The 24,182-nt window shown below is 41.3% G+C and overlaps 1 protein-coding gene across 1 annotated transcript in view; it reads left to right on the plus strand.

Moving 5' to 3' along the window:
• NDRG1 (N-myc downstream regulated 1) overlaps positions 1-24,182 on the plus strand; it is a 68,863-nt gene that overhangs the window by 31,342 nt on the left and 13,339 nt on the right. Inside the window, exons 3-9 of the mRNA XM_074986634.1 lie at positions 1,017-1,092; positions 4,179-4,214; positions 15,234-15,339; positions 18,085-18,205; positions 21,513-21,575; positions 23,047-23,107; positions 23,529-23,615. Coding sequence (XP_074842735.1) covers positions 1,033-1,092; positions 4,179-4,214; positions 15,234-15,339; positions 18,085-18,205; positions 21,513-21,575; positions 23,047-23,107; positions 23,529-23,615 — 534 coding nt within the window. The 5' untranslated portion in view covers positions 1,017-1,032. The remainder of the gene's footprint in view (positions 1-1,016; positions 1,093-4,178; positions 4,215-15,233; positions 15,340-18,084; positions 18,206-21,512; positions 21,576-23,046; positions 23,108-23,528; positions 23,616-24,182) is intronic.

A 24,182-nucleotide genomic window follows, 5' to 3' on the forward strand; every position in this document is an offset into this window, starting at 1 on the left:
GCCATTGCCATAATGGTCTCTGACCGATCCTCCAAAATAGGAGGCATGTGTTACGTAATATAAAATTCCAGCTGCCACTTAATGTAGCTCTTTACTGCAGCTTTCTGTACTGTATATTTGAGTGATAGCTAGCTAGGCGTAAAATCTCTTGGCTAATCTTTACGGCTTGTTCAATTAAACGTATTTTTCTAGCAACAGTTGGCATAGCAAACAGGTTGGGAATTTACTTGTTAAACCACACTTATACTAAAAGGCCTAGAATTTTGAATGATTTAGTGCAAAGTTGGTCCATCTCATGTCCTTTTCTCCCAATAAGCAGTTTTTCTTATGATTAATCCTTGCAGCTAGGCACTGCATCTTCTTGCCCTCCTTACACTTGACACACTTTCTCCCTTTTACCCAGGGAATGAATTTCTTCAGCATATTGCTGGATTAGGTTTCTTCATAAATATCCAGAAGCCATAGCTGTTTATATGGCAAAACTGTAAGAATATAGGAAGCTGTGTACGCGGAGTGTCCTCCCTTGTGTGTGTGTGTGTGTGTGAGATCAAAAATAGTCTCTTAGCTGACTCCTGTGGTGTTTGGTCCAGTTCCATCACCACAAGCACAGGAAAAAAAATCCTATGCAGTCAGCCTGTGTTAGCATGTGCTAGTCTGTGTTTCAGAGAGTGAAACTGAAAGCCCAGCACTTTTAAGAAGCAAGAGCTGTTTAAGTTGGACAGAAATGAGCCATTTAATTATTTTTTGTGATTTAAGTGTAGCTGTGCTGTGTTTTAAGATTTAATTGTAACAGGTTTTAAGTGATAAATTAATGTAAAATTTCAAAAAAATCAGCTACATATTTTGTTTGAACTCCAGTATGTCTACCTTGTAATGACCTAACCAGGAAGGTGGGATTGGGTGTGACTCAAGAAGATCACAAACTTTAATTCCTCCTCCTCCACACACCCTCCCCCCCCATTTAAAATTCTTGGGTATAAAATAACATATGATGAAAGTTTTCTTGTTCTTTGCAGGTATCAGCTTCTAACCATGTCAGAGTTCCAGGATGTTCACCTTGCAGAGGTGAAACCATTGGTAGAGAAAGATGAGGTAATTTTAGCTAAACAGTTAAATTTTGTAATCTGGGATTAGAATTGAACTGCATGTTTCTTCATATGAACTGTTTACTTTCATAAAAAGGCAGGGTAAAAATTTGTTGGGCATATGGAAACACTGGTCCTATTGTCTATGAAAATAATCAGTAGGACGGGGCCTAATTATCTTGTCTTCCATTTTGACTGTTTGTCCTTTCCAATGTAGAACATTGAATTCCAAGTTGTAGAGGAGGGTGTTTTTTTAAAATAGGGCCAGCACTTTGAAATTATGAACATCCGGGGGGTGGGGGAGTGTTTGGAGGAAAGGAAATAGGAAGGAAGATCGGTGTAGATGGTATTGAACTGGAAAATGTAGAGAAGCTCACATCTGGGGAGCAACATAAAATGATCTAGACTGTAAGAAGGAAATAGGGACTAGAATAGCAAAAGCAAGAGCGAGTTTGATGGTGATAAGATCTGGAAAAGCAAAGTGATTAGCTTAGGAATGAAGCTGAGCATCTCAAACAGGTATTCAGCATGTTGTACAGATGAGACATGGGTGATGATAAAAGATTTGAAAAGAATATAGCATTCAAAAGGAGTTGCCTATAGAAAGATTCTGAGAATGGATGCAGAAGGCCATCAATGAGGAATTACAGAAAGATACAACCGAAAGAGAACCTGCTGCACAAGGTTATAAAATGGAAGCTACAACTACTTAGGCATATTTGCAGAATGAACAACAAATGTAAAATAAAGACCCTGGCATTCAACATAATGGATGGCTCAAATAGAGGCAGACACCACAGAAAATGGGTGGATTGGCACAGAGCTAGTCTACAGAAACTAAGCCACTCCACACTGGACAGGGAAAGACAGAAAGGAGTAGTCAGAGGCATCAGACACCAGTGGGCGCTGAGCCCACAGATGATGATCATGATGATGGTGAGCACTTTGAGAAGGTTTCAGAAACTTCTCACTCTGCAATGTTGATGTTTGGTGTCACAAACTTTACTAATACAAGAATCTTGGCTCCATAGCCCTCTAATCTGGATTTAGGCTTCTAGTAAAGCAATCATTCCATTGAGGCCTCATCTCTGTTTTGAGTTGATAGTTTTTTTGCCATAATGCTATTGGTCAAGAACAAAATGTTAGTCAGGATAATATCCTAATTTAGTCGTCTTGGGCCACTCTGTCTCCTGGGTAGTCTGTCTGTTCTTTATTTCTCTTTTCAGTCCTTTTTCCAGTGTATTTGGGAGAATAGGAACTTTTAGGTCATGCTGCTGCTGCCCTTATCCACCTCAGTCACCATATAGAACCTCCCCCAGTTCAATTCTCCATTCTCAAAATATATTTAGCAAATGTTTACCCATTAAATATCTACTTGCAGTAGTAAATAAGACAAAAGTAGTTTAACGAGCTGATGGTCTTACTGAGTTGGTAAAAACCTCTGCTTGCAGGTAGGAGAGTGGCACCACATCCATACTTGGTGTTGACAGCTCAGGCAGCCACCCCAGGCCCCGTGCTTTGGGGTGGGGCATGGTGACCACCCAAACCATCCTGTGTACAGAATGGTCCCCATCCTGAGTTTAGCCTGTGGGTGCCAGGTCAGCCTGTGGGATTACCAGAGGGTTTGGCTCCCCTAAGTGATAGGCCTTTGGCTGCTGCATTGAAGCAGAATGACATGGCTAAAATATAGTGGTGTAGAGCAGGCTGCTGGAGTGCTCTGCTTCCTGTCTCTCCCATTTCAGGGAGTGGGACATTTTGCTGCTGCCTTGTGTCTGGCCTACTGTTAATTGCCTGGGTTGTGTAAGTGGGGCAGGGAGCTTTAGGGATGGAGTAGGGCTGGAGTGAGGGTATGGGGGTGTGTATGGAAAACCCTGGGCTCTCTTCTCTCTCTACCCTCTCCCCCTCCCTCAAGTATGGTCCTGTGTGTTTGGAAGCTTTTGATGGCTAATCATAACGTAAACATCAGGGTTAAACATGTCTATCAGGGATGGTCTAGAAAGTACTTGGCCCTGCCATGAGCGCAGGGGGCTGAACTTGATGACCTCTAAGGTCCCTTTCAGTCCTAGTATTCTGTGAAACATCCTTGCTCATGCTCAGGTTTAACACACTCTCTCCTTCCTTACATAGACAAGTAGTCCCATTAACTGACTTGCGTGGTAATTCTCAAATGAATAATAGCTGCATGACTGAGCTGTGCATTTTCTACCATAAGCCCTAGAAGAGTGCTATCTAAATGCTAGAACAAGGAATGGGGGTTAAAATACCTGAATTCTATTCTCTGCCTGTGTCTAAACTACTGCAGAATGTTGACCCATGATCTACAACTCCAGCTACATGAATAAAGTGCTGAAGTTGACACCTTAGGTCAAGTTACTATAGAAGGTGGAGAGGAAAAACTCTCCTGTTGACTTGCTTTTTTGTTGAGTAAGAGGTTCCAGGGATCAACTCCAATGCGATCTGTAGTTTTGATTTGGTTGGTCTTCACTCGTTCTGCTAAATTGCTGCTGGAAGCTCAATCTTAGAATAAGTAGAACATTGATCCCTAGTGTTAGATGTAGCTTGTGTTGTGACTTAGATTAATTATTAGCTTCTCTATGCTTCACTGTACATACTATAAAATAACTCTTCTCATCTGAAGTGGTAGTGTCTAAGGGTAAGTGTATACTTACCAAACCATCGCACTGTGGTCAATCTTCTGGAGTTTGACTTTCGCCATGTATGTTAAGATTTGGCAAAATCTGTCAACCCTGATACTATGTACTAATGTGGAGTAAGGGACATCAGCGTGAGCCTGAAGAGCCCTGATCTACACAGGGTAAGAAAGTCAATTCTGATATGTCAGTTCTAGCTGTGCTAATGGCATAGTTAGAATTGTGTATTGGAAATAGACTTTATACCTTAGTAGAAATATTTGGCACTAAATTTTCCACTTCCCAAGTGGAATTCCCAATGAAAGTAACAGAAGTCCTGCTATATGAGGGGTGGGGAGAACAGTAGAATTTGGGAGCTTAACAATAAATGTATTTCTTTCAAATTGGACTAATCTTGCAGCTGCTTTGCATGTCTGAATTAATATTACAAATCTCTTCACAGGGAATCACTCGCCTTCTTCCAGACTTTGATGTTCAGGCAAGTAGTTTTTCTACTCCCATTTGATAAATCAAAGTTTATGCAATATCTGATCTAAGGTATAAAGGCAATGTAATTTTAGAACATGAAACTACATAGAATCAGAATTTTTTATTGTAAAAAGGAGTATCACAGGCCTTCAAAAACTGATTTGGAAGAAGTATCCAAAAGCATTGCAAATACAGTAGAAGCTTGATTATTCAGTAATCTCTGTTCCAAGGATGCTGGATGATCAAACTTATGGGTTAGTCAAGCGGGACTGCTGATCTTGGGGGTTTGTGTATGGAGGGGATGGTGCTGATTCCAAGGGCTGCCCTGCTGCTGCCAACCCTGTGAGGGCAGCTGGCCTCACATGCTGGCTAACATGCCAGTTGTCTGAGTGCTGGGTAACTTGGCTTTTACTGCAGCTCTAATTTGCTAAATAGACTGTGACTGGCAGCCTGGATGAATGTGAAATCAGTGTTCTAAGGATTTTCTTAATTTGCACTTCCTCTTGACAAGTGGGTCTTTTATATAACTGACACACATCTGTAGTTTCCAAGAGCTTCTTGGCACATGCTGAGCAATAAGAAGTTGCGCAAAAACAACAAGTAAGAAGTGAAGTTGACTGTTGGCGGTTACAAACTTGTTACGGATCACCCAGTTCACCATGTAGTGTTTTCTCGTTAGCCAGGCTAGTTTTTTGAAGGCTTGATTGACTTTTTTAAATTCTTTTGATCGTTTTTGTGGTGGCTTTTTTGTAGTATCAACTATCTTTGAATAAAGAGGATGAAGCTAAACAAATGTCCAGAAACACTTTTCATGTTGCCTGCATTTGCATGTTTGTAGGAATAGGAAATACACAACTTCAGTAGAATGGGAAAATAACTTCCTGTTTCACTTGATGCAAATGGAGTCCTGTCTGAGTAATAACTAAGCTTGTTCCTTGGTTTAAATGTGAAGTTGCCAGAGCCCATAGACGATGTACTAAAGATACCATTCCCCCCCTTTTGGGTGGGGGGAGTGGGAGGAGCACAAAGGGAGATCCTTAACTATCATTTGCCAAGGAATGTGGGGTAGGCAGTTAAAACTAAGACAAAGCATTAAATGCATTGTCAGACTTTCCCCAAGGATGAAGTCTGGGGAAGTAGGTACTAGAAAGATACATTGTACTTTGCAAGTTTGCACTCCATCAATAGCTCTTAACATTCTCACTTCAGTTCTGTGTAATTTACCCATAAAAATGCAGCATTTAATAAACTAACTTTTCTTGGAAACCAGGACCCAAAACTCAAGTGCATCTTTCATGAGCGCTCATTCCTGTTTTATGTACATAAATGTTTTGTAGTCCACCATTTAAGTATATTTTTGTGTATGAATTTTGACTTTACCTTAATTCTAGTAAAAGTAGTTTGCCAAAATTGTTGCAACAGCAGGCTTTTTTGCTTTTGGTAACAGCTGAATAAACTAGCATGTGACTTTTTTTTTTTTTTTTTTTTAAAAAAAGGAAGAAAAACAAATGTGGCATAGGGAGCATAAGCTTTCTGTTTGGGTCCAGATTGATCACTGGTTGCAAATAATCTGGATCCCTGATTGATTGTTTGCTAGTTACAGCATTGTAATGATTTTTAATGTGTAGAAATGACCTTTTGTGTTCTGTCTCTGTTCTGAGTTATTTCAAATTAAATAAATCACTCTCTCAACTGCAGGAATCAGATCTGAGTTTTTATTGTGATTGACAAGCCATGAATGTAGACCAACAGGCTTGTGTCCTGAACATATAATTTAGCTAATGATAGTTTTTGTGTCAAATCCTACTTTGATCTTCCTTTCTCTGTGCTCTTAAGATGGCAGATGAATCTTAGGGCAGAAGCTGTAGTTTCAAAGAAAAAAATGTGTAATGAATTGCTATATGTTGAACCTCTCTAGTCTGTCACCCTTGTCCAGCAACATGTCTGGCAGGGTTCTTGTTAGCTGGGCATCCACTTATGGATGTGGTCAAGTTTCAGGTGGTCTCATAAAGTTTTATAGCTGCTAGCTCTGGTTCTTGGTGTTCTGTGCTGTTAATCTCTGGTTTACGTGGTCTTCTCGGACCCATTAAGCAGTGGAATTGTTGGTGATGCTTCTAGACAGTATTGACTTCCCATGGTCTAGCAAATTCTCTTGTTGGGCATCAGTCAGGTCCCTGGTCTCTGGACTACAGTAGTTCAACCTGCACTGATAAAAAGCACACATTAGTTGCAATTATGTAACTTTCCTCTGCATAATCATTCAAAGGTGGGTTGTCTGCCATTAAGCTTCCAGTTTGCCAAATAATTTGAAGGCAACAGTTTCTGCTGCGCTACAGCTTAGGGGGCAAAGTCACAATTTCTTAACACTGTGGCTCTTGTCCATTATTTTTCCTGTGTATGGTGACTGTTACACCCTTCCTGCATCACTGTTCTGTATCTTTTTCCTACGAAGAGGTGGCATGCTGTAAATAGATAAGATGAGCTTGCTCTTTTCAGTACTTAATTACCCAACCGGTTCAGTGACTTTTAGCCCGTAGCTTTGATCTCCCAAATGGATGGTTGAAGGGGGAGAGTCCACAACCTGTTTAGCAAATGAGTTTTATGTATAGTAGACCCAAATGGGTTTTATGTATAGTAGACCCACATTTGACCTTGTGTTAGTGTGATTAGAGGGGGACCTAGGGAGCTACCACTGGGGTGAGAATGGGGGAGGGGATCCTCCTGTGAAGTGAGGGAGAAGAGCAGCTGTTGCAGCAGAAAACCCCTGTGAAAGGCTCTGCCAGCTTACCATACCTTAACATGTGGATCCCCTTCCCTACTGCCGCCAGTGGCCTGAACTACTAAAGTGCCTGCAGCAAGGTCCCAAAATGTCATCTCTGTGTGGTATTAGTGCCCCATGGCATAAATGGCCTGACTTGGATGAGCTACAGTTGGTGTGGAGTTGAGCATGCAGTTGAACACCACCCATTTAAACAGGGGACCCATTTTAAACTTTGAGGCCAAGCTTTGCACAGATAAAAATGTAGTGACAATCTTAAACTGTTTAACCACCATTACCCTGCCAGGAAAGAAACACATGAGTGCTAAACTAAGGGAAGTTGACTTCTAAAAATCCATGGAGGACTAGAGTGAAATTAAACAGTAAATGGGATTTTAGATTTTCACTTACACCTTCTTGGATTACTCAATGTTTTAAGCAGTTTTATCTTAAATAAATGAGCTGCTTTCCTAGAATTTAAGGGAGGGAGCCAGTGTGCTTTAAAATGAGAATGGTGAGGTTTTTAAATCAGGAGAACAGGGGGTTAAGGATAAGATTTCATATACAGTTGAAACACCAAATATTTGCCTAAAGGCAACATTTTGCTTGACTTTTTTATGCTTAGCGTTATAGTAGTCTGAAACAGTTTTTAAAACTGCAAAATAAACATAGGATTGCCTATTAACATACCCAATATAATCCACTACCCCTCAACCAATTTAGAGAAGAGAGGAAATAATGGGCTTCTCTGCATGCTGTCAGTATACAAATTGCTTCATTCTGACTGTACAACAGGATGTTTACTTGAACAAAAGCCTTACCATGGATATTTCATTTCAATTGAAGAGCTTTCTCTCAAATTGTATTCAAATATCACACAATATCCTATATATTTTTAGAATGCTTGGTATGGGCATACCTTTTTAAAAAGCCAGACCTACAAGAACAGATGGTAGGCTTGTCTTTATCCTTCTATCGGATTAGTATAACTTGGATTTTTTCCAAGACCAAGTTTTTAATACAGATCGGTCAGTGGAGAGCTTCTTAATATAACATTGATGTTGATTGGGATATGGTGCCATCTGTTTTTTGGTGCTCTACATTTTAAAACGCTCATTCCTGCCCCCATCCTCATTGTGCAGAGGCCTTTGATCCTATTGCAGATCCAGGGGAGATGGAAATATAAAGCTAACAATAAATAAGGAATCTGGTTTGATTTGACCAGGTATAAGAATTTTTGAAGCTCCCTAAGCCATTTAAAATCCATAGCCTGACGTGTATTAGTCTTCATTGGCAGAACTGCACCTCCTGTTTAAGAGTAGTCTTACATCAGCTGTTTAGAATATTTTACATGTGATTCAACCAAAAATAGTTTTGTGGGGTGTTGAAGCGCTAAACCAAATGCTAGATTGGGCAAATGGGAATAGCGAAAGGTTAGTGTGTTGTATGGCTTAAATCTCAGTGCCTTTCTCTGGGGAAATCCTAAAGATCTTCCTATCAAATGGATGAGACTTAAATCTTGAATGTAGTTGCTTAAAGGGGAGTTCTGTTCTTCCCAGTGGCACTCTCTAAACTGGAGAAAATATAGCTAACCATGCAGTAGTATCTCAGACCCTACAACTGTGTCAAATTCTAGCTAGAGAGAACTGATGTGAGTTTATCCAGGTATTTAAAATAGCATACCTTTTTGTATTCGTATTCATATGTATTAACTCCATAAATGCTGTAGTTCATACTTTGTTCAGAAAATAAGCCATAAAGTGCAAAATAAGCTTGTGTGCCCATGTAACAAATGTTGGTTACCTCAGGCTATTGTCCCGTGTATCTCCCATAGCAGGTGTACATGTAATATACTTTATTAACATCTAGTAAATTACAGTACAAAATGCTGGAAGAATTTAAAGTGTAAAATCTAGTTCCATAATATGTTACTGATTTGGTAAGTGGCTGTTTTTATTCCCGTTGGAAGGAAAAGGGCAAATGTTAAAGCCATTGTGTGCCTTTCATAGTCTTACTCAAACATTCAAGCTCACTACTACAGAAATTCCCCCAGATAAACTTAGGTGGTGAGGGGGGAGGCTTTGAACTTCCTATCTGAAGTAGTTTGCCTTGAAGTTCTTCTACCAGTGTTTGACATTTTAATAGAAATTGCATCCAGAACTAATTTTTGGTTAAGGGGATTGAAACATATTTTCCCTCAGAAGGGTGTATTTTGTATTGTGTACAATATTTAATTTTTGCCCATTTGTAGTTGTCTAAACTGTATTCAGTAGGTATTTCATTCTGGTCAAACCTGACTCAGATCCTATTAGTTTTTGTTTTGGGTTTTTTGACCGGAGCATTATCAGAGCTGTGAGCTTATATAGAATAGCAGCTTGTCTGTATAACCCAGTTTTCTACAGAGTCCATCTAAAACCCGCTACTGGTTTCTGCTTGGTGAATTTTTGGATTTATCGCACTGTCTGAAAATGGTGGTGAATGTGGATCCATACTGCTTACCTAATAAATGGTGCCGTAAGTATTTGGATTGGGGGGGGGGTAGAAAGACTTAGTGTGACATTTGAACATAGCGTGGATAATGCTCTACCAGAGTTCACTTGGTCATGGTTGGTCTTGGCATTTTTGGTGAAGATATAACTATGAATGTGACTAAAGAGTTAACACTAAAATTGTAATTTTACTTTTAGCATTAGAGGTCTAAGGTTTACTATGTAATTTTATCAAACTATTGATTTGGGAATTTAGATTAAAGGTTAAGGTTTGTCTTTTGACCTAATGCTTTTAAGTAGGGTATTCATCCAAATAACTTCACAGTATGTGGGTATATTATTGGTCTGAAGTCTTATTTGAGAAAAACAAGCTACTCTGAACATCTTTAAAGCAGAGGCCTTTTTAAAAAGGGCATGCATGTTTGGAGGTAGCCAGGTGCCAAAACAGTAGGGGGTCTTTATACCATACAACACAGTGATGGGATATCTAGGGATAAGGCTCTATTAGTCTGTTCTTCCCTGAATTTCATCACTCAAGCTAGTCCACACATTAGTTTTATGGCTTAGCTTTTCTTGATGTTTTTATTTGAATTAGATCTTCAGTACTGACTTCCGCAATATCAGAAATGTGGGGTGGGACGGGACACTGAAGCAACCAAATCCAATCTCCTGCATTGAGGCAGGGTGAAGTAAACCTAGACCCTCACTGGAGGCTTTTAACAATAGTTTAGACAACACCTGGTCAGGATTGGGGGCGTTTTTCATTTTACCTTGGAAGCCTATTCTATAACTTAACTTCCAGCAAGGAAGGGTAATTTAAGTATAGTAGTCACAACATTCACAAGGATTCCATCATGAAAACCCTTGCAAATGTTGAATTTCGTGAGTATGGAAGGCTCAGAGCTCCAGGGAAGCAACTTTCATGAATAATTGAATTTGCAAATATTTCAACCTTGCTGCACTGTACTTCTGGTCTAATACTCCAAATTAAAAAAAGAGAACCAAAAACATTGTTCCAATGGCTAAACCACAAAGAAGCCATGAAGGGCAAAAAGGCATGCTTAAAAAGCAGAAGTTAAATCCTAGTGAGGAAATACATAAAGGAGCATACTCTGTTAGAAGTATAAAAATAATTCAGAAGACCAAAAAAAAAAAATAACATCTAGCCAAAGACCCAAAGTAACGTTTTAAGTACATCATAAGCAGAAAGCTAATGAAACAGTGGGCGACTGCTTGATTTGAGGTGCCAGAGGAGCACTAAACAATGAGAAGGCTGTTGTGGAGAAACTAAAGGAATTCTTTGCGTTGCTTGTCATGGCCAAGCATGTGAGGGAGATTCTCAAGCATGAGCTGTTCTTAGGTGATAAATCCAAGGAACTGTCTCAGATTGAGGTATCACTAAAGGAGGTCTTGGAACAAGTTGATAAACAGTAAGAAGTTGCCAGGACTGGATGGTGTTCCTTCAGAACTCCCAGGTGAAGTCAAAATGGCCGGTTAAAGAACTGCTAACTTTAGTCTGTAAGCTGTTTAAAGCAGTTTCAGTACCAAATGTCTGGAGGGATAGCTATTGTGATGTCAGTTGTTTCTGAAAAGCACACTGGGGTGATCAGGTAATTATGCTGGACTTCAATACCAAGCAAATTGGTTAAAACAAAGAATAAACAGAATTGGTCAATGTGGCTTTTGTAAACAGTGAGGCATGGTTTCCCATCTAATTCTTTTTTTGGGGGTGGGGGGAAGCATGGTCAACAAGCATGTGGACAAGGGTATCCCATGGATATAGTGTACTTTTAATAAAACTTTTCTGAAACGAAGTCCCTCACCAAAGGTTCTTACATCTTAGTGTAGATGTGCCCAACTTCAAAGTTAGGCACTACTTTGAAGTAGCCAGCTGAGTCTACATGCACTTTCCCTTAATTCAAAGCCCTTACTCCATTCCCGGGAATGGAGTAGTACCCTACTTCAAAGTAGGTTGTGTGTGCTCAACTTCAAAGTAACTTTTGTAGGGTAGGCACAGCCTAAAGCAAATCAAGCTGTTGTGAGGAGGGAAAGGTCCTCTCCTGCATTGATAACTGCCTAACAGGTAGGACACTAATAGTACATTCAGAGAATGAACAGATCATTAGTGGTGTCCCCCCTGGGGTCTGTACTGGCACCAGTCCTAATAAAAAATTACATGCCTTGGAAAAGGGGTAAAGACATGTTAAAACTTGCATATGATATGAAGTTACTGAAGATTAAATCCTGGGCAGACTGCAAAGAGCTATGTAAAGATCTCTCAAAACTGGGTGACTGAACAAGATGGTAGATAAAGTAATGCACACTGCAAAACAAAATCCCAAGTATTCATATGTAAAGTAAGAGTCTCTCTTAGTTGTTACCACTCAGATCTGTGTCATTTTGGATAGTTGTCTGGCGACAGTCACTTGATATGCAGCAGCAGTCAAAAAAGCAAACAGAATGGGAACAATTAAAGGGATAAGATGAAAAATATCATGTTGCCTCTTTATAAACCCACGGTATGACCACATCTTAAACTGCATGAATGTGCTTCGTTCTCTCTCTAAAATGTTGAAATTGGAAAAGGTTCAGAAAAGGGCAACAAAACGATTGGGGTATGGAATGGCTTCTGTATCAGAGTGACATAGAGTCGTCAGCTTGGAAAAGAGCTAAGGGCAGGGGGTGGGGATATGCTTGAGGTCAGTTAAGTAATGACTTTAGTGAAAGTAAATATGAGAAGGAATAAAGAGCACTTCCTTAACATGAATTACAAAAGCAACGAGGGGTCCTGTGGCACCTTATAGACTAACAGAAAAGTATGAGCATAAGCTTTTGTGGGCAAAGACCTGCTTCATTGTCAGATGTGGGTCATCTGCCTCTGAAGTGGGTCTTTACCCACAAAAGCTTATGCTCATACATTTGTTAGTCTGTAAGGTGCCACAGGACCCTTCATTGCTTTTGCAGATCCAGACTAACACGGCTACCCCTCTGATTCTTAATGTGAACTAGAGATCACTCAATGAAATTAATAAGCAGCAGCTTACACAGAAAGGAAGGGTTTTTCTTCCCTCTTGTCCCCTCTGCCCTCCACACAGTCAACCTGTCAAACTTTTTTCCAGAGGCTGTTGTGAAGGCCAGGGCTATAAAGAACCAGATACTTTAACTGAAGTTTGGTCCCTCAATGGCTGCTAGCCAGGCTGGGCAAGGAGAATCATTGATCACTCTTGATAACAGCCCTTAATGTATTAGAAGGGATCTCAGGTCCCTTTACAATCTTTTTGTACGAATAAGCATTCAACCTTTCCGTGGAGAAGAGGTTTCCTAAACCTTTCACTTTTTTTTTTTCTCCTGGAGTCTTCAGTTTGTCCACTCTTAAGTGTGGCCCCCCAGATTTGGACACTTGATTTCTGCAAAGGATTCAACAGTACAAAGCAGAGTATAAGTAGGGCCTGTGTCTTAAAGACAAAACTGCTTCACATTGTTGACTTTTGATCCATGATAGTCCTCAGGCCTTCTCAGCAGCCTTATTCCCTGAACTTATCCTTGTTTTGCAGCTGTGTATTTGTTTTGATTTCATAAGTGAAGTACGTAGGTGTTTTGTCAGCAGATTGTATGATCATACTTTCCATCCCTGTATTCAAGTTACTAGTGAAAGTATTGAATAGTTTCAGACCCAGGACTAACCTTTGTAGGATGGCAGTAGATATGTCCTGTGTTTGATAGCTAGCTATTGGTAACTATTTGAGCACAGTCTTACAGCCAGTTTTGTACACCAATCTCAACTTCATCTAAACTCCACTTCCCTAGTGCACAAATAGAAATTAAGTGGGACTATGGAAAGATTATCAAATAGGTCTGGTGCTCTCCCCCATTCACTAAACCAGTCACCCTGTCAAAGAAGCAGAGGAGGATGTTTTGGCATTCCAGTAAACACTCTGTTCACATAAGCTGACAATAGTGTAGACAACCGAATGCTTATCTTGTAATGTGGGCTTACATTACATATTCATAGACTTATGAGGGGAAGGGGTACCCATTAATTCCAAAAGTTTGTTAAATCCAAATGGTTATAATATGTGACGATGCACTGACCTTCCAAGCCCATCACTCACTTCATCTTCTTCCATGCCATGTTCCCTTCTCCCCCTCACATGTCCATTACCCTCTCGCAATTACTGGGAGAGGAGCTTCATGTTGTCCTGGTTCCTTACACCTCCAATGGCTCTCTGAACACTCGATGGTGTGGCTTATCCAGTGCCAGGCTTCAAGTCACCCATGTGAAGGCAGCAGCCTCTAACACGGCAGCTGCTGCTCAGCATCATTGTAGGTAGTGGCAGCTGGGCACCAACACACTTTGCATGTGCAGGGATGGGGAAGGAATGCTGCTGTGTCCTGCCACAGCCTGCCCCGCCCCCACCTCCCCTAGCCACATGTGACTGCTCCAGTGGCTGAGTCTCTGGCATTTATTTTGAGGGGCTGGGGCTGGCAGGCAGCATCTATTTTGGAAGCCCATTAAATCAGGGTCTGTTTAATTTAGCGTTTACCGTAGTTTGCTATTACTTAACTCTCTAGATCAGTGGTTCCCAGTGTAGTTTCCACAGACCCCTGGGTCTGTGAGGGTATTGCAATGGGTCGTGGGCTGAGGAGAGAAAAATGATCATAGAAAAGTGTGTAACTGCAATTTATTTAAAAAAAACTATCTTCCAATGTTAACTGCTGTCCAAAAGTCTAAACTGTGGTTTCCTTTTCATTTTAATGAAGTGTCCATAGCAGCTAGAATTGGCTTTGGTTGTCTGCAATGGTTTGGAGGGGGTGACTGGGGGTCCACACTAGAGAAGGTTAGGAATGACTGCTCTAGGTGCTTACAAATTGACTGACTGCTTAATACTCAAAGATGCTAGAACAAGTTATCAAAGTTAGACTGTTTAATTTCTCAGGTCTGTGTTCCACTTTCTTAAAAACTATTTGTTTGCCCTTCTCTATCACTTATGCGGACTTCATTTATCCTCATGAGTTCTGGGGGATAGTGGTTAATTGGTTTTTTGCTGGGTCCTCAGGTACCTTAGGATGAATTTGAGCCTCTACAAACTTGAACATATTTAGGTTAAATAATACCTACTTAAGTTATTCTCTATTTTTGGCTTGCATTCCTTTTTCCCCTTGTTTTAGATTAGGGAGTGAAAAAACATCTATTTTTCTATGCTATGAATATGTAATGTAAGTCAACATTACAAGCTAAGCATTTAGTTGTCTACACTATAGTCAATTTACGTCAACAGAAGTTCCACAGACTTCTATCTATCTCCCCTCCCACAATCTCTGCCACCTTTTTTGATACTTAGAATGCAAGGAGACTTAGGGTAAAGAGTAGAAAAGAGATCAGTTGTTTGTCAAACTAACATCTGCAAGGATTTAAGACACTAGCACGACTGAACCGCAACAACAGCTAATGATTGCTTAATGAGAAACATAGGCCTGACAATGACTTTCCATCTGTAATAGTTTGGCATTCAGAAGCAGCAAGTGAAGGCCCCCTTTCCCTCCACACCCATCTTAATCAGTCTGATATTTAAAACACATCTGTAACACCATCTAGTGCTCTTGATATCTATCTCATAAAATAAAAAAAATGTGGTGTCTATCAAAAGTCTGACTATTTCTAAAAGTTCCTAGAGGTTTTTTGTTTCACTTCGTTCAAAGTTTGAATTATGCTGGATGTGCATGATGAAGATATAGCAATATTGAGTGCAGCGTTTAAATTGCTTCTGTTCCTTGTTTGCAGGAGCAAGATGTTGAGACTCTGCATGGCTCTGTTCGTGTTACTGTGTGTGGGACTCCCAAAGGAAGCAGGCCTGCCATCTTAACATACCATGATATTGGATTGAATCGTAAGTAAGGATTTTTTTTCCCTCCATTCCGTACCCCACAGCACCATGATGCAGCCAGCCACTTTGTGGTTCTTTAATTTACAGCCTGCCATGATCCTTGCAGCGTACTATTCTTTAGGAGTAAAATTAAGATTGTCAGTAAACTGTTGCACAGTCTGCATTGCTCCCCATTGGTCTCTACTGCATTCTAGACTTCATTGTATGCAACAAATCATGGAGGTATTGATGAATGAAGGGTCCATTTTAAGTCTTCCTAGCTGGTAGTTAGCCCATACATACCATGGGCTACATCTGCACTAGCCCCAAACTTTGAAATAGCCAGGCAAATGGCCATTTCGAAGTTTACTAATGAAGTGCTGAAATGCATATTCAGCGCTTCATTAGCATGCGGGCGGCTGCGGCACTTCAAAATTGACGCGCCTCGCTGCTGCGCAGCTCGTCCCGATGGGGCTCCTTTTCGAAAGGACCCCGCCTACTTCCAAGTCCCCTTATTCCCCACGTCCCCTTATTCGCAGGGGACTTGGAAGTAGGCGGGGTCCTTTCGAAAAGGAGCCCCGTCGGGACGAGCTGCGCAGCAGCGAGGCGCGTCAATTTTGAAGTCCCCTTATTCCCCACGTCCCCTTATTCGCAGGGGACTTGGAAGTAGGCGGGGTCCTTTCGAAAAGGAGCCCAGTTGGGATGAGCCGCGCAGCGGCGAGGCGCGTCAATTTTGAAGTGCTGCGGCTGCCTGCATGCTAATGAAGCGCTGAATATGCGTTTCAGCGCTTCATTAGTAAACTTCAAAATGGCCATTTGCCTGGCCATTTTGAAGTTTGGGGCTAGTGTAGACACGGCCATGGTGTGGCTGAATAGAAAGTGGTGCCCCTTCACAAACTTTCTGCTAAGGTAAAAGACATCAAAAGGCTTATCTTGAATGTGGGGAGGTATTCTTGCCTCTCATAGACAAGACCCTGTTAATAACCTGTTCTAAGGAACACAATGTCTTGAATTCTAGGTGCCTTTTTTCCCCTCTGTATAAATCCTTGTGCCTTGTAGTCTGTTCCCTATGGTAGTTACAAGCAGACTACCCTAGTGCAAACCTGCAGGTGTTCAGGTGAAGTTCAAAAGGAAATAAACCTGTCAAGCTTCTGCTGAAGTGTTAAAATTAGAAGTTCATTTTTCTACAGAAGCCTAAGTTTTGGTCCTAATCTGCTTGATAGTAGTCCCATAAAATATCTTCACTTTTATGTAGGCTACTTGTAAGTCCCATAGGAAACATCAGACTACAGATGGAACCTCTCTAGTCTGCCACCCTCAGGATCTGACTGGTGCCAAACAAACTAATTTGCCAGACCACAGGAGATCAGTATTGTCTAGCAGCATTACCAACACTTCCACTGCTTACTGGGCTTATAGGCTATGTCTACACTAAAGACTTTAGTAGACAAAACTTGTGGAGTGTCTACGCTGACATCATCTGTCAGTCTGTCAGCAGACTTCACTAACAGCAAAACTTCTGTCAACAGATTGTCTACATGTAACAGTAAATTGGAAGAGCAATCCACTCTTGACAGAGTGCAGCCAGGCTGCTTGGCCCTCTCCTGGCACATTGCAGAACTTCTGGTGAGCCAAACAGGGCTGCCCAGTGAACTGGAAGCCCTGTTGACAAAAGGGCCCTGGAGTGTCAACACTACACTTTTGTCAACAGAACTCTGACAGTATGATTTCTCAATGCAGAGAGGCATAATGCTGGCAGGCCGGGCGGGGAGGGGAGAGTGCTCTGTTTTCTCGAGGCTGTCAACAAAATGTCTTTTGTGGGTCCTTGAATTGTGTCAGCAAAAACCCAGGCTTGCTCTCAAAACTCTGGCTGTGTCTACACTGTTTTGTCAACAAACAAAAGCTGTGTAGATGCTGGGGTGGTGGGGGAGGTGTTCCTTTGACTGACCTGAGTGGGTCAAAACGTGGATAGTATTTTATGTGGTAGATGCAATCTGTCAACAGTTTTGTCAGAACATCTCTTCCAACATTAGCTTCTGTAGACTTCTTGTAAAGCAGTAGTTTACCTATATGGCTACATCTACGAGACCATGAAACTTGGCCCTGCTCATGTGAAGTGGTCATCTGGCTAATTAAAATGCAGGTTGGATTGTGGATATTGCCCAAGAGTGCTGGATTAGAAAGGTTCAATTTGATAACTTGCAGTCTTTTGACATGCAGATGAGTGAAAGCTGCAAAAATGGCTGTCAACTCCACCACTTCTTGGATTTACTTTGTTGCCCTCCCCACTTTTTGGTTAGCTTGAAAGATGACTAAAATCAAGTAAAGATGGCAGTTGTCTTATTTTTTTTTTTAAATTCAGATCCTTGGCTAAATACTTATTTCTAATTTCTTCTTTACATAGAAGGAAGTTCCTCAATATTTTGGTCTGCCACAAATTGACCCAAAGCCCCACAATAACTTAATGTGAATTTCCAGGGGAAATTATTCAGTTGTCTGTCTCAAGACACTAAATGATATTAGCTTGCTTTTTTATTAGTGGAGCATGATTTTGTTACTCACTATTGTTAGTTGCCAGTCACTCAGGAATGCAGCATAGTTGAGCTGGTTGAACCATGTTGTAAATTGCTGAAATCTGATATTTGCCCAGAAGTTTAGACAAAACTGGTCATTTAAAAACCTTTCAAATAAGTTTCTTGTGCTAGCTAGATTTGCAAAAGCCATTCCCTCTTGAATGTAATGACCATTACTTCCCTTTTCCTCTTACAGACAAAACTTGCTTCAACCCCCTCTTCAACTTTGAAGATATGCAGGAAATAACACAACACTTTGCAGTCTGCCATGTTGATGCGCCAGGTCAGCACCATCGAGCAGCATCTTTCCCAGCTGGGTGAGTTGGAACTGGGGAGAGAAAAAATCTTAGTGCTTGCAGAGTTGGTTTAACTGGTCAAATAATAATCTTGAGCTGCAGTTGGGTTTTTAAAAAAAAAAAAAAATCATGGAAGCATTTGTAGGTTCTGAACTGTAATGGGTAGTGAATCTCCACACAAGTAAACAGTGAGATTGGAGATCAGAATCTGGGTCTAATTTAGTTCTTCCTCCATCCTGTAAGAGCAACAAGACTATGCTCCCAAAGTGGCTCTCAACCTAGTCTGTGCTTCAGTCACTCTATAATTCATCTGCAAAGAATATTTTCAGTCTCTTTATTCCTGTGTTGCAGTAGACTTGTACCTTCTCTGTATACTTGTATCTATCCAAAACACAAACATAATATTAAATCTATAGCCTGTTTAACAGTGTAAAGTATTTGATGCTAACGCATTGAGACTGGTTACTTTCTTTAGAAGTGTAAAATGGGAAGTGCTAGTGAACAGATTTGATTAACGTGGTAGTGCTACATAGAAATCCAATTTGTTGAATATTAACAAAAATAGTTTCTTAATAGGATGCCTTATACATCTTACACTGCTCACTCCCGAGCATTGTCTTGTAGCCCTTCTGGCAATCCTTTGTGTATCCTGCTCAATATAAGTCTTTGCACTAGTAAAGCCTGCCAATGCCTTAAAGGATCATCTTGATCAAAGGGTCTGTGTGCAGTGTTTTAGCCAAATAAGACAGGATTACCCTAAATCAAGATAGATGCCTTTTGGGTAAGGCTCAATATGATATAGAGGAGCTCCTAACAGACAAAAGAGAGGGCAAGGAAATCCTATGCCTAGCCGAATGTGGAGTATAGTAGTACTAATGAATTTTACCCAGGGTTTTAAGTCCATCTAGATCCCTTACTTTTAACCTGGTGTGGCAGTGAATGGTCTTATTTGAAAGGATTGTGGGCCAGATTCTCAGCTGACAAACTAATAAGCTTCACTTACATCAGTGAAAAGTACACTGATTTTTTTTTTTAAGCAGCTGATGATCTGATCTTATGTGAATTCATTGTACTTCTTGGTGCAGTGGCTTTGTCTCGGAGTCCTGTGAATTTTGTGCTTCAAAGCAACCAGTATGGACATTCTTATGTTAACAGCTAACATAGCCCATCTCCTGTAACATACTTAAAAAGCCCTAGGAATTAAAATGGTGTCATAGACATGCAGCCCCAGTTCTAAGCTAGAGCATGTAAGTCAATGAAATTAGGCACACTGTCAAGTTGTTCTTACCAGTATAACTAGATCTACACTGAAGTGTTACCACTATAGAAATGTGGTCCCCTTAGAGAAAATCACAACTCTTTGACATTATTTCAAAAGTTCCTAGTGTCTGTCTGGCCATAGTGTATGTGCATGTGTCAGAGCCAAGAGTATTCTAGGAAACAATGCAATTTCTGCATGAGGTTTAGTGTTTCTTCCTTTTCAGTGCAAGGGTGGGGAACTTGGGTTGGGGGCTACTGACCCACAGGAAAATGTCAGGAACCACTCGTGTCTGGATGAATCACCTCACTTATGTGGTCCCTAACTGGAAAATGGGAGGTGAGGAGTGGCTAAGCACTCACCTCATGGTTTTGTGGGCCTCCCTCGGCTCAGGGGGTGAGGCAGAAAATAAAGTGTGGGGCCCAGGAGAGAGGATGCAGGATAAAAGTGAAGACAGTTTGGGGGCATTACCTGGTGTAGCCTCCCAGGGCGCACGTAGCTTGGTGTGCTAGACTGCTCCCCTGCTGCTTTGGCCAGAATTCTGGTAGCGACAGAACCACTTTCTGGTTCTGGATGCTGGACTCCAGCCTGTGAGGCTCAAGGCTCCATACTTCCCCTTCAAGGCCAGATGGTGTGGAGGGGACCCCCAAGTCTTGGGAGGTGAATCCAGGCAAGCTGTGAGCCATATCAAGACCATGGGCTGGGGGTTCCCCATCCCTTAGTGCTTGCTGTCACTTTGAGTAGTCCATTTTGGGAATGTCAGTTCAGTATCAGGCAGGACCACTGGATTAGGTTCTTCACCTGTGCTAGTTTTTCTTAGCATATGTTGTTAAGCCCCCTTTGGCAGTAGAAATATCTTTTAAAATGCTTTTTCATAGCCTGCAGTGGTGTCAGTTCAGCTATTGGCTTCTTACTGGTGTGTTAGTGTGGCAAAGTCTAGCCACTGCCTCCCTACTGGGACCCCATTCTGGTCCCTGCTCATTTCCCCACCCTACGCCCCCGCCCCCCCCCCCCCCCCGGCCCCAGTCCTCCTGCAGAGAACTTTCCCTCTGCCAGGAAGTTCTCCTTTTCTGCTTGATGCATGAGCAGGTGCTACCAGGGGGTAGTTCTCTGTAAAATCTTCCTGTATGGTAGTGTACAGGACATCTTGTATGCCATGTCACAGCACTATTTGTCCCAGCTGCCCCTTTGTCAGCTTCTCCCTATTTGATTGGCATTGCAACCCCACAAACCAGTTTGCGTGCCACTTGCTGAAACTTGGCCTGTCTGTATAGAGCGATGATGGGTCATGTTTCAGTGACGCTGCGGCCATGCACCCAGACTAGTGCTCTAGCAGCAACTGTATACAAAGTTAAGCTTAAGTGACCAGGTCATGGCCTATGGAACTTGCCCAGGTGGCTGGGGGGAGGGAGGGGAAGGGGGGGATGCAATGGTGGTAGTCCCCCATCACTGGGACAGTGTCCTTTGTGAAAATATAGTGGTTTGGGGGAATAGGAGGCCAAGTACCTTGTCACTGTTGGAAACAGGATATTAGGCTCAATGGGCCTAGGGTCTGACCCAGATGACTGCTCTTATGAGTCCAACAAATCTGGAGACCACTTTGCAAAAACACATTAGCCAGGATCTGGGGGAGAAGACATCCTACAATTTCAGGTTTAAGGCACACACCAGGTGAAGCATCCTAATGTTAGTCAGTTTTTTCTGGACCAATATTTAATTTTTCACACTGTGGAATGGCTCTTTTGTCTTTGGTTCAAATCAGGCAGAGCAGGGATGAAAACCTGGGTCTCCCTTGTCCTGAACCCTGAGTTGTTACAAAACAAATGTGCAAATAAGATGACTGCTCCATTGTACAAGGGCAAAGGCTTATTTGTTTGTGACAGTCCAGTCCTTTTCAGATCCTTGTCTGAATGGGGCCAGAAGTACAAAATATTACTGTTGCAACACCTACCTCTTCATACTTGTCATAAAATGCCTTGTTTGCTCTAGTGATGAAAACCTACTGGCATGAATTACCAAATTTTTTGTGTCTACTCCTCCTCCTCCTCCTCTTCCCCCCACCCCCCATAGATACATGTATCCCTCCATGGATCAGCTGGCTGAAATGCTCCCTTTGATCCTAAAACAGTTGGGGTGAGTAGAAAGTTTACTAATCATTCGGCTTCTATTTTGGTCTTGGTGCAGTTCTGATAGTTTTGTTTAGAGGGTGGTGTGCTGAATAGGTAAGACAAGTTCTCCTGACTTTAGGGGACTGTCCCACTTCTAATGCTGTTTCTCAGTTTCACAACTCCTTGGTTATGTCTACAGTAGCTCCCAACTTCAAAGGGGGCATGGGAAGTAGTGTCAGATTAGTAATGAGTAAACTTGGCAAAGCTGCTGTAGGGGAGACACCCTACTTACCATGCCCCCCTCAAAGTTGGGAACTAGTGTACACACAGCCTATAGGAAACATCAGACTAGTAGTGTAGACACAGCCTTTTCTTTCTTTAAGAAAGAGTTTCACTGGTTTGAGGGTTTTTTGTCTTCCTCTATATTGCATTTGTCTTGTCTTTCTAATTGTTCTAATTTTACTGACACTTCACCATGCTCTGAAAAGTCTCTTAATTCTTGTTCAGTCTGTCCATGGGCAGAATTTCTCATTTGTTTAAATTGTTCCTGGTGCAGAAATTTGGACAGAATTCCTTTTTGTATTTACTATTTCCCTACCCCAAAGGTGATAGGGAAAGTTGTTTTGAAAACTTATTGTGATCACATATGTACATAGCTTAGCATAAGATCTCCAACTTGCTGAAAATTCTTAGCACCTAGCTTCAGAACAAGACAATCTAATGTGTTTTCAGATGAATATTTACCAAACATAAGCATATTGTTTTTCTGCTTATCACTGGCTAGAGTGCATTAGTTTCATGTCAGATTTTTAAACAATATGGTATTACTTGTTTTTTGTGAAAGATGTTTCGTTTGATTTTTTTTTTTTTTGTCTTATTGTGTGTGTTTACTCCATTGTGGTGAATGCTTTAATTAGCATTGAACTGAAACTGCTACTGTTCATCTCTTGAAGTGTGTATGTTGTTCAAGTTATCCTAAACTTAAAGTAGTTTTATGAGTATTGTGGTAATTTTTATTGCTTGATAGCCTTTCAGAAAACAGAAAAGGTTGGGTTGATATTGTTCTCTAGTATTCACTAGAGGTCATCTAAAATGAGTCTTATTTTGACACGCATCTAGAAAGACGTCTCTTTTGTTCTGATTCTAGAAGAGACCAGCAGCTTTCAATGACAAGAGAATATTTATTTGCTATAGCTCACCCAACGTAACTGGCATTATACTACAATACAAATGGACAAATGTCCCATGAATATAACTCTTGAGCTGAGCCAAGAGCACTGAGTTACTCTAACTGCTAGGAGATCTGTCAATTGTGTAAATTGTTGAAGTCAATGCAGTTGACAGGTTTTTTCATTAGCTTCTGACCTGCTCGATAATAAACATGAACAGACTTGTAGGTGGGACTTAAAAGGAAGAAACTGGTTGACTGGAACACTTTTCTCCCAGTTTACTGACACTTTCTCTTTTGTTTTATTGCACGTAACTGCTCTATGTAGGCTGAAAAGTGTTATCGGAATGGGAACTGGAGCTGGTGCCTACATCTTAACTAGGTTTGCGGTAAGTGTGTTTTTGTTTTGCTTTTTCATGGCGCTTTCTTAAAGCCTTTATGCTAATCCTGTATACTTTTACTCTGCCATACCCTCTTATTTAAGTAGTCCAGCTTTTAGATTGAAATCTGCAGGATGCTTTAATTCTAAAGATTAAATCTGTTCTGAACCTGGAGCTCTACCCAGTTAATTTCTGTGTGGTTGTTCCTAGTGTAATTCTCTACCTTAAATTTAAGGCGAAGTTAAATTTTAAGTTTTGTCCAGCCAAATTTCTTTGTGTAAAGGCATAAGCTTGCTGCTTATCTTTCACAAGATAAAAATTTCCCAATACCCTGCCCCAAAATGATTATCCTTCTAACTTAAATTCTACTGTTAACCTGTTTTACAATCTGTACTTGGCTACTTACATGTTCATGTGACTTAAATTGTAGCTGAACAATCCAGAAATGGTGGAAGGACTGGTTCTCATCAATATAAACCCTTGTGCAGAAGGATGGATGGACTGGGCAGCAACTAAGGTAAAAGGGTTCAAAATCTGTTCCAAGATTATACAAAGAGGTTTTTCACTTGAACAGCAAGCCCTTAAAATGATAGGTTTTTAGCTAAGCTTTTTCCAGCGTGTATTCTCTTACTAAAATTGTAGCTGAAATATTGAAGAGTAGCTTGTTTTTTTAAATTTTCCATCTTAAGTAGAAAGGAATACTCTAGCTTAGTTGTCCATTTTATTGTAAAGGTTTTGCTGTGGATGGAGAGGTGATCGGGGGTGGGGTGGGGGTGGGGGTTTGGATCTCGGATCAGCTAATAAACTTCATTGTGCAAGCCAGCAGGCTCCCTCCTTCCTTTGTTGCTTTTTGTCTGGCAGCCTTTGACCTAGGAATGCCCAAGATCCTCGAACCTGGGGTGCTGGCCAAGGAGCCAAGCCCTGCATGTACAAAGGCTGGCCCAGCGCTGGCTTGGGGAAGCCACTCTTCCCCCTCCACTGGCCTCTGGAATGTGGGAGGGGGAGTAATTCCAGCCTGGCTGTGATCCGAACATGCTGGCTCCCCAACAGCCCCTGGGAGGGAGGGGGCATATGTACACATACA

Source organism: Carettochelys insculpta, chromosome 2, assembly GCF_033958435.1.
Source record: "Carettochelys insculpta isolate YL-2023 chromosome 2, ASM3395843v1, whole genome shotgun sequence".
Taxonomy (NCBI): domain Eukaryota; kingdom Metazoa; phylum Chordata; order Testudines; family Carettochelyidae; genus Carettochelys; species Carettochelys insculpta.